This window comes from Dromaius novaehollandiae, chromosome 1, assembly GCF_036370855.1.
Source record: "Dromaius novaehollandiae isolate bDroNov1 chromosome 1, bDroNov1.hap1, whole genome shotgun sequence".
NCBI classification, from domain to species: domain Eukaryota; kingdom Metazoa; phylum Chordata; class Aves; order Casuariiformes; family Dromaiidae; genus Dromaius; species Dromaius novaehollandiae.
This window is the reverse complement of record NC_088098.1, coordinates 121,236,552-121,247,210: the sequence shown is the minus strand read 5'-3', so window position 1 is coordinate 121,247,210 and position 10,659 is coordinate 121,236,552. Positions and strand designations below refer to the sequence as shown.

Genomic DNA, 10,659 nt, shown 5'->3' with positions numbered 1-10,659 from the left:
GGAAAGATTCGCTTAGGCATGAGGAGGGAAAGGAGACAGGTAGCAAGCCATATGTGGCATCCTTCTAATGTTTAGTATCCTGGGTGGTTTAATCTGTTCTGGCCATCCAAACCCAGCCATCTAGTGAATTCCCCATCAGCCTCAAAATTTCAGGCAGTGCTCCAGGCATTCAGAAGAAAAGCTGCTTAGGATTTCTCTACAAATCAGAGAACTGAGAAAGGAGAAACAGACCCAGTGGCATCCTGTCGATGCACTTATCTGAGGTAATTAAGGTAATTTTCTTGTCCTAATAGGTGGGAACAGCTTCATGCCTGCTGTGTGCACCATCTCTACCTAGTGGCATGGGACTTAGAGGGGTAACACTTTGCATGTTCATCTCACAGGCAAGAACAGAAAAGCTGACAGCTACAATGAGGCAGGAGAGCAAAGGGAAGCAGGGAATCAACCCCCTAGAGCAGAGGAGCAAGCTTGAGCTAGGAAAGTGAGTTAAAATTTGATTTCTAGAGTTTGAAGATTATTCATCTGAAATTCCGCCATCCTCATTAAAAAAAAAACCAAAAACTGAGCTCTAGCTTTTTAGTAATTATTTTAATGATATGCAGTAAGTTCATAAAATGAATGCTTAGAAATATGATAACGTGTTTAACTTCATACATTGGCATATGTGTTTGTGTTTAATTTACTGTGGAAACTAAAGCAGAAGGAACAATTTTGAGAATTCTAAGAATAAGTGTTAAAGGTCAGTGCTCACATTAAAATTTGAGCAGATTTTACAGATTTCTTCAGTAACACTAGAAAACAACAGTTGAAAACCCCTTCAAAAAAAATTCAAGAAAGCTGCAGAGAGGCAAAGTTTCTTAGATACTGGCAGGCCTTGGTGAGACGATTAACTCGCTGACTGAGTGAATTCCTGTATTTAGCAACTTCACCATCCTCCTGAAGTAAAAAAGTTAGCTTTTCTTTTTCTTGCAAAAGATGTAACATTGTGATTTGTAAGTTATCTCCAAATTTTTGGAGGACAGAAAACAGAATTATCAAAGGAATCTGACTGGAGAGGCGATTCCTTGCTCCCTGCAAGGAAGAGAAAAAGAAATGACAATTAGACTTTTTTTTCCCTCCCAAAAAAGCAAGCAATAGGAAGGCGTTATAGATAATCTAGTAAGAAGTGATAGCACATTTTAAAAATGTTACTGAATTAGTGTTCAAGGAGTATGTGCCTATAGGAACTAAAAAAAATGATTATCATCAGTCTCTGTCATGCCTAAAGAACGAAAAAATGAAGAGACTTGGGAATGTCAGCTGCTCTTTTTTCCCTCAAGGATCTAAACCCAAGGTAGGCTATTCCCTACACACCTCTCATGGCTATCAAAGGTTATCATTGGTACCACTGTACTAGGCCATACCTGATAAATAATATTTGTTAACAATTTCTGGCTTCAAACCTGACTTTGGTGAACAATACCGATCCACTATGATATAGGAGAGATCTGACAGAGATTTTTCAAAGGTGGTAAATTCCTGTATTTAGATGTTATTTTTGATATCTTTTGTATAAGTGCTTTGGAGTAAGCGTTAGCCTTAAGGGGGAAAAAAAAGTCTTTGGCAATAGTGATGTTCAACTGTCAATACATTACAACTGGTTGTATTTTAGTAAGATAATTTTCTGCTTAACGTGACAACCTCTCTAGCTGAGACTGGGAGGCCCTCGCCATGGAGAAGTCTATAGAGAGTGTGCGTGTGTGTGTGAGAGTGTGCTTTCGGGCAAGGGGAGGTTCAAAGCCTCTCCATCACTGGGAGGGACCTGAACCCAGCTCTGCTCTTCCCAGGGGAGAGCTTGAGTGTGGGGGAGCTGGTGGTGTTCTCCTTGCTTCATGTGGGGGAGCCTGACTTGAGAATGACTGTGGGAAGACCAGGTAAAGGCGCACCTGCTTTATAGGTCCTAAAGCGGCTTAGGCAGCCCATTACCAGTGAGGTCTAAGGTTTTTCTGACCTTAAACACCTTCAGAGTTCACCAGCTGTAAATCTTTCATCTTTAAGGATGGGGTTGAGCTTCAGATGAAAAAAAAAAATCCCTACATGTAGATGTTTAAGCTCCCTGCCTAGTCTGCAGAGCTCTAGTCAATACAGAGCTGGGTCAGCTAAGGCACTTACTGAGCCTGTCTGTTCTCTGGGCACCACTGACTATGGTGAGAAGGAAGGCTGATGCTTTAAATGTGGCTGTTTTCTGGACATGAATCCCACCCAGACCTTGACAGAGCTGCCAAAAGTGACGTAGGCTCACGTGGGCTATTTTCAAAAGCCACGGACATTTAAGGGCTTTAATCCCACTAAAAGTGAATTCAGCCTCACCTAAGCATCTTAAGTCCAGTGCAGCTGTGATGCCCTGGTATTTGTTACTGTTGAAAAATTGGTGCTTAAGTCATTTATGAAAACGTACCACTAGCATTCAAAACTTTGTCCGATAGCAGAGTGTATAGTGGGGAAGGGAAGGGTGGAGAAACTTATGCAATTTTGCCTTTGGCTCTTGCTCTCTCACTATGATAAACTGGAATAGCAGCCTGAACATTTAAGTGTATGAATCTGTGAAAACCTTGCTATTGAAATTCAAGGTGAGCCACTACCTAAGCTACTGGTTATTAATATTTAACTTGTTGCTTTCTGAGGAACTTCTATGAAACAAAGGTCGAAGCCAGACAAGCAAATTCTCACACTAGGTGTTCTCCTTGCTGTAGCTCTCTAACATGATCCTTGTGTTAAAACATCCAATTTCTCTATAGAGATTTACCTTCTATTGAGCTATCTGCAATACAGCATAGGTGCCCTAATCTCTATGGGTAGCCGAATCCACTTTAACTTAACATTTTACCATCCCTCCTCCCCTGCAGTTAGTTTAGGATCTGACTGAGTGCCACTGCAGTGGCTTTCTGCTGGCAGCAGGAATATGCAGAGTGGTTGGGGGCTGAGCTGAGATCTCCAGCTCTGTGCCAAACACAGAAGTGCCGTAAACAGTGTCATTTAACTAGTGGAAACTGGCATAATTTGAAAACTGTGGGACAGACTTCTAGCGGGAAAAGCAATCCTAGGACTGCTTTGGCTTGTTGCTTCCTTTACTGGGGAGCAGGGCTTGCTATCATCCATGTATCAGTGATTTCTAACTACAGGGCTAAGGGATCTTCCTCATCTTCTCCTCTTCCCCAGTCAGGTGAGTACCTGTCCTTCCTCCTGCAATACTCGTCCCCAGAGGCAAAGCCAGCAAGCGAGTGTGCCTGCTGCATGGGGCTGGGTAGGAGGCAGGGAGTTACCCCCTGCTCCACAGGAGCAGGGTGAGAAGAGGACCCCTTTGCCAAAGGTACGCTCGCTGGGAGAGGGGCAACCACAGCAAAGAGCTGTGCCAGGCTGTGGGCTAGCTAACAAGCGGTTTAGGAACCAGCTGTCATTTTAACAGCCTGCAGTCTTTTCCAGTTTCCAGATCCAGCAACCCGTAACCACACCTCCACAGTGAGTGTGCTGACGCAGCCCGTGGGGCCAGCTTTGCCCAGGCGATTTTATCGCTGGCTGCCAGAAGCTCCAGCTGATTTGGACAGAAGCTGGGCATCTACCTGAATGGGGCACTTGCACCCTGTGAGCATTATTCCCTGTATGGTAGTGCTAGTGTATGGTACTGTTACACCAAAGAGAGACTCGTATTGACTGCAGCGAGATCTGGACGAGGGATATTGCCTATAGTATTCAGAGCAGAGCAGAAATGCTGTACTGTAGTTTGTAAACTCACACTGATATACGCCTGCGTGTGAGAAACCATCTCCTCAACAAAGGAGGGCTCTTGCACTGAAACGGCTGCAAAGTTCAGCTCTGATGGGTTTGCTTTCACCTCTCTGTGCTGCTTTTTTCCCTGAACCATTTTTAAAGAAGCCGTATAACTGTTGTCCTGGCAGTATACAATTTTCTCCATTTTAAACTGGGTCCGGATGTTTCTTTCGGCCTCTGCTGCTTGTTGCTCTTTCATGTCTTCAATTCTGGCCTAGGAAAGGAGAAAATAGTAAGCTCTGAGAAGTTTGCTTCCTTTATGAAGACGCCAGTGTTTAGCACCAACCCCAGGGAAAGGCAAGGTCGGACACAGGGTTCAACAGCCCTTACTGCCATGCTGTCTAATCCTAGCCTGGCTCCTGGGAGCACATCGTCACGGTTTAGATACAGGTCCCTTCGCTGTGAAAGAGCAGGGAAATGTGACATTTTGTCCACTCATTAAAGTCCTGAACGGGATCAGGCAAAACCTGGTCCTTGGAAAATACTGAGCCTAATGGGAGCAGGCAGCAATTGCCAGTCATGAGTTCAGCCAGCCCTCAGTTTTCACAGGTATTTTGATGGTGTCTTGCTTTTGCAGCAGGCAGTGACAGTGGGTACCGATGTGAACTCCATTTCCTCTCCCGCTCTCCTCAGAACTGCGGTCTCCTATCTGTTGTCAGCAAGCCAACCCCTAATTATCTGGCATTTTTATTACAATAATCTGCCGTTTTCTGGTCTTTTTGAAACTTTCGTCTGAAACTTTGTGGGGGCAGCAGGGTCCCTTCAGTCATCCTCAAAGTCTCTTGAAATGCTTTCTTAGCATCCCTTAGACTGAAGTCTTAAAAGACTGAAGTCTTTTTCTTATCTTTAATGCCTACCAGAACTTCCTCCCTTTTTTATCTCTCTCACCTCATGTTATGACTAAAGAGGGTCCCTAAGCACCTCTATGCTGGGCTGAAATAACTTACTTGATTGCTGCCCAGTTGGCTGGGGACTTCAGTAGGGTTTGTCCACGCACATTACATAGCAAACACCTGTTTCACCCAGCCTGTCCTTTGAGTTTCCTTTTAAGCAGGACCCTGCGATTGGAATCCCCGTCCTGCCTGGCCCTCAGTGCTTCCAGCCTCTTCCTCAAGGCTCTTTCTCAGAAAAGGTCTTCAGTGACAACCATGTCGCTTCACTCCACCCCAAAGCACCCAAGCCCCCAAAACATGAACAAGCATCATTTAATTCTCTCACAGGTGAGTGGTTTTGGCTTGTCTGCTGCTGCTCTCTTTCATGAAAGGTAAATCCCACACTGATTATCGCTCTAGCTTGCCTTTCAGAAAGCCAAAAGCACTGTTTAATTCTCTGAGGCTACCCACATGCTTATAAATCATTGCAGGACTGAAATTTGAAATTAATTCTAAATTCTTCAAGGCAGGCATACCAGGTTTTCTTTGCCTAGTGTTGTGTGCATCAAGAATGCGACCAGAATGAATGACAAATCTGCATTTTAGACCTTCTCAAAAGATATTGAAATACACTTTGTCAAAGTGTATTTGACAAAATGTACTTTCATTAATTCCATTATAAACATTCTATTGTTTTCAATCTGTTCCTTATTTTATAACAATCACAGACCTGCAAGAAATTCCATGGTTGCATAAAGATACTGTAATTGGAGAGGTACCATAAGCAAAGCTGTATCTACAACTGCCATTCTGTCTTGCTCTTGTCTTATCCCAGCTTATACGTAGTCTCTCACCTTAGCAGCTCTATATAGATTGTGAAAATCAGCAAAATGCTTTTTAGTGACTTCCAAAAAAGACCTTTCAACCAGTTCTAAGGGAAGAAGAGAGAAACAAAATGAAGTCAGGCAAGCAAGCGAGGTTTTCAAGCTATTGTTAACATAAGGCTTGGGAAACCTATTCTCTTTCCAAATTTATCCAAACATAGCTAGGCAGCTATGCTAATGCAATATGCTTTCATATCAAAAAAAAAAAAAAACAACTTAAGGAGGAATTTATATTCCTAGATCCAAGAGTGTGAGCCATGGAAGACCTCCTGTAACCGCTTATCACCTGAGACATTGAATAACCCTGAGATATCTTTGATAAACCAATTCACGTACTTGTGTTTGACCACGTGTGCCATCCCTTGGCCACGTAAGCACTGCATGCATTTCACCCTCTGAACAGCCTATGCAGGAAGCGGGGCTAATGCATACAATAAAGAGGGCCGAATCTGGCACAGCGCACAGAAGCGGTAGCTGCTTTCATTGGCAAGTGTGGGCAGCTGCTGCTGCTGCTGCTTTTGCCATGAGCTGTTTGCACAAAAGAGTAGTGCACGAACTGGAAGCCAGCATCCCACTCATGGGTTACTAAGTCAGGCTTTTTCTGGGTTATTCTCCTTCTCACATTTGCATCCCTTTCTACCTGGCTGCAGAAAGGGCTGAGAGATCTGTAATAAACCTCCTTTTCCCCCCCCTTCCAAGGGCTATTTGGATTGCACTGTTCTCAAAATCTCACAGTCACAGAGTCTAATTCAGGACTTCAGGCAGGTGGGTTAGCTCTGGGAGAGATGGGATGATGACATACTCCTTCCTTTGGTGTTTTTTACTGGGTGAACTACGTACCCTTCCTCCCACCCCCGCAGCCAGTGTGTAATATGTATAATATTTCATGCAGTGAATTGGCAAAGAAGCTGGGTTTAGGGTTTATGCATTGCACTCCCTGGGCAAAGGCTACATGTGGCCCAGGAGACATACCGACCACGGCATTCAGTGTTGCAATAGCTGGTGCCTCCAGTTCCATGATTTGCTCTTTTACAATGTCCTCAAAGGTCCTGTAACTGGTAAAGCCTGGGAGCTCCCGTCCACGATACTGGCTTTCATATTTCCACACTTTTTTAGGTACAATTTTTGTAACTGTAAAATTAAGAAAATTGCTTTAATACTAAGTTTATAAATTACAGATTTAAGAAGGAAGTCTGCTTCTTCCCTCAGAAAATGCTCTTGAGAAGAACTACTACTAAGCTGATCTTTCAAGGAATGTGGTTACTATAGAACTAAGCTAACACATTATTGCTTTATGAATGAGACATTTCACTCATTGGATTAAGCATCTAAACTGACAGAAAGAAAAACAGAAATAATGACGAGGTTCAACATTACTGGCTCTTTCTGGAATTGGTACTCTCTCAGAAGTGGCCAGTAGCAGCCATTTCTAAGGTATTAAAAAAGTAAAAAAAAGTAAAATCCATTAAAAACAGTCTTATCTCAGGGAATCTAGTATAGACTAGATATTTTTGGTTAAGACAGAACAGTCAATATGCCTGTGTTAATGTTATAGGAATTTGCCATCTTAAATGAGGTATATTCCTTTTGAATTGATTTACACAGTCAGGCATGTTTCAAAAGGTTTTGATTTTGACCTGGGTTTGGGTCAAATTTGTGAATTATAGATCCATAAAGGAAGCACATGTTGAATTAGAAATCAAGCCATGAAATACTGCATTCTATTCTAACATTAAGCTATATGAATTCATTAATACCAAAAAAACCCCCAGTCCTAGTAGATGTGGAGTATCTTGCTCAGAGTCGGAAAACATACCTGCACAGAGAAGGTAGTACAAGGCTGTAATATGGCCACAAGAACAATGTCTATCAGCTTTGGAATAGAAAGTTCAAGGTTTCAGCTATTCAATTTATCTGCTACTTTTGATACTTATTTCATCTTTTTCCTGATGAATGATAAACAGAATCATCCAAAGTGCAATGAGGTACCTTCAGAAATCCCAACACTTTCTCATAACCACACTTTTGCATTGAGGAAGGGCTACCTAACACTACCTCTGATTTTCAAGTTACGGAAATGTACTTCTTCAGCTGCACAAGCAAACACTTCGCCTGAACATGTGTAAACATTTTCTGATAGCACATTGCACGCAAACAGCTACACTATGGTAAAAGTCATTGTGTGCTTCTATCCTGGTCCAATTGTGAAATCAAACATATTAGCTTAAACCAACTGGGATAAGTTAAAAGTGCCCAGAGGATTGACTGCTATGGTTCAGCTGCAATGTGAAGGCTTGCATATATCTATTGCAACTCAGTTCCTCTTTGTCCTGTGAAGACGCTGCATCCTTCTGCTAGTGTTTCCTGCCATTTTTCATCTATTTCTTTGTGCCCTCATTGTCTTACTCTTTTACTGCCTCCATAATATTGTTTTGATTGGCTTGGTGCACCACGGCTGGGACATAAGAGACAATGAAGTATAGCAATGTCTGTCTGTCTGTCTGTCTCTCTCTCTAAATACGCATGTCTTTCTCTGGCTGACTGCATCTCTGGGCCCAATTTGTATCTATCATTTTAGAGTCACTAGTGATACTGTTATGGATAAGTATCAGTGCCAGAGAGAACTTGTGCCAAGAGCTACTGCTTGACAGGCAGCTGATGCCACATCTTCCCTGAGAGAAAACGATGAGGTTTCTGAAAGATGTGAAAAAAATGCTGCAAAAGATGCTGAGTATGCAGTAGTATTCCGTGTGTGCATGTGTCGTCGTCGTCCTCCTCCTCCTCCTCATTTTAGAGCTGGGTTCAGTGAGCAACTGGCAAGATGGTAATGTGCAGAAAGGAGTATTCTGTAAAAGGCTATGGTTATTTCAAACCCAAATTGCTTTCTGCACCCTTTAAACCAAGCTGAAACAGAACAAATATGACCAAAGTTCCAAAACATTCCGATTTTATTTTTTAGAAGACTTGTTCAGAGACTCAGCATCCAATTCTCTGCCAGGGTCAACTGTCTTGATTTTATTACTTTGCTGGGAGAAGAGGGAAGTCAACTGATCTCACTGTAATGACAGCAATTTACACCAGCTGTGTCTCTGTCACCAAGAACCAAAGCATAATTTGCCTAGCACTACAGCAAAAGAATGCTTGTAGCTTCTTGTTTTCCACTTTCTTGAAAGACAACATATTGGTGGTGCTGTATCTTAATTTAAAAGCAAGGCAATGGAATTTTTCAGATCAATTGCAAGTGATGTTTTTCTATGCTTACCCTTTTTACTACTGTCTTGGAGGACTTCTTCCCAATTCTGAAACTCTCTGCGGATTTTTGTAAACAGTCTGATTTCGTTTCCAGACAAATGTTCCTCTCCATGCATTGAATGAGCAATATCTTCATTAAACAGTTTGATTAGCTGTAATAAATTAAAAAAAACAAGCAAGCAATGTAGTCAAGTTTTGTTTCTTCAGACTAATTTGTATATGTTAAACAAATCTTCAGTCATTCGATGTTCAAATAAGGCCATGGTTCATTGAAAACATCCTTTGATTATCTTTTGCTCTTAGCTCCTGGTATTTCTGCAAAGCCAGCACATCTAGGGGAGAATGAACTTGATCTGTGGGCTCTCAGAACCATTTACTAAACTCTAACTGGTCAGACCTGTACAAAATCTTCGAAGGCGGATGGGTTTGCACAAGCGCCTCCACTGGCCTGCAGAAAATTTACTGAGAGTGATGATTTTCCCATGAGGAGAGAGACCCAGCTGAACTTGCAAACCGTATTTTGATATCAGGACCTCATTTAATCTTATGAGTGCCATAAACAATGGGAATCTTCCAAAATGCTAAGCTAGCAAGAGTGTAAGTTTTCCCTCTCCGACATGATTGATTTTGACCAAGCAATCAATTGAGTTGTTCTTCAGTTCTCTCATCATATAATCACAGAAATTAATGCTGGAAGGTCCTCTAGTCCATTATTTTTGCCAGAAGGCATGATGGCAGATATCTGTGTAATTTACCATCAAAATCTATCAATGGCAGGTCCTACAAGTTCCCCTCGTGATCCATACCGATGCTTCACTGCCTTACTATGTTTAGAACATTTCTCTCTCCAGCAACGACCTCCCTGTGCTGTTCTGTAACCAAACCAATATTGATACTTACATCTGTGAGGAAAATCAGCTTGTCAGACTCTGTTGTGGGCATGCCTTGTCTGTATTTGTGTAGTTCTTGCAGTGTTTTTTGGAGTTCACTGCGTATTTGGTTCTCTAATGTAGGCAAAGTTTTCTGGAGGGCGGGCATGAAAGAAAGATGCTTAGGTAGGTGGAACATGTCTTTTTTTTTTTTTTTTTTGGCAGAAAACAAAACTGTGCTGAGAGTGACCCAGGCCTGCACATATGTAAACTTTGCTGCTGTTTGGAGTCCAAGAGCAGCTCCCTGTCACCTGTATCCCATGTATGATAGCGGGATAGCACCGAAGTGCAAATATGACCTTCACTGAGAGAAGACTGGGGGGAGGCTTTGATATCAGGGCTGGACCTCGCTGTGAGGTGGGCAGAGCAACTGTAGTCTAGCACAAGGTTTCACCTACAGTGTGAGCCAAAAAGTATGTCCCAGCCAGTTGTAACAGCGAGGTGGTGATGTGGGGAAGATACTGAACCCTCAATTCCTGATAAATATGTGACTGAACATAGCTGTTCAGTTGCTTATTTTATGTAAGGTTACATAAATACATATTATTTCCTCCTTCAGGACTGAATTTAAAAGATCCTTGTATTTTAGCATTTTCCCATGATAGAATGATATATAGTATAATTATCTATATATATATTTATACATATATAATAAAACAATATATTAGCATCATAGCATACTGAAATAATTAAAATTTTACTTGAGATTTTGAAGACATATTCAGTTGATTGATAGAAATTATTCTGTTTTAGAAAGCTGGCAGTAATAGCTTGTCACCCAGCCTATCAAAGTTCTTCACAAACAAAAGGAAATATTCTGACTGCTATTAAAAAAACAAGGGTTATGAGTCATAGGCAAATGAAGTGATTTGCTCGTTGTCAATCCTTACTTAGACTAAAGGCAAAGCTGAGGAC

General features: G+C 41.9%; 1 protein-coding gene across 4 annotated transcripts in view; it reads right to left on the bottom strand.

The window, feature by feature from the left end:
• Positions 1 to 569: 569 nt before the first annotated feature.
• Positions 570 to 10,659, bottom strand: part of LOC112996159 (interferon-induced GTP-binding protein Mx-like) — a 44,227-nt gene continuing 34,137 nt past the window's right edge. For 3 of the 4 annotated variants that reach the window (XM_064525236.1, XM_064525252.1, XM_064525243.1), the window contains 6 exons: positions 9,716 to 9,838; positions 8,826 to 8,967; positions 6,536 to 6,694; positions 5,534 to 5,610; positions 3,773 to 4,021; positions 570 to 1,071 (listed from right to left, as the gene is read on the bottom strand). In XM_064525236.1, the coding sequence (XP_064381306.1) occupies positions 829 to 1,071; positions 3,773 to 4,021; positions 5,534 to 5,610; positions 6,536 to 6,694; positions 8,826 to 8,967; positions 9,716 to 9,838 (993 nt within the window). In that variant the 3' untranslated portion in view covers positions 570 to 828. The remainder of the gene's footprint in view (positions 1,072 to 3,772; positions 4,022 to 5,533; positions 5,611 to 6,535; positions 6,695 to 8,825; positions 8,968 to 9,715; positions 9,839 to 10,659) is intronic. The other variant, XM_064525258.1, reaches the window with a different exon arrangement.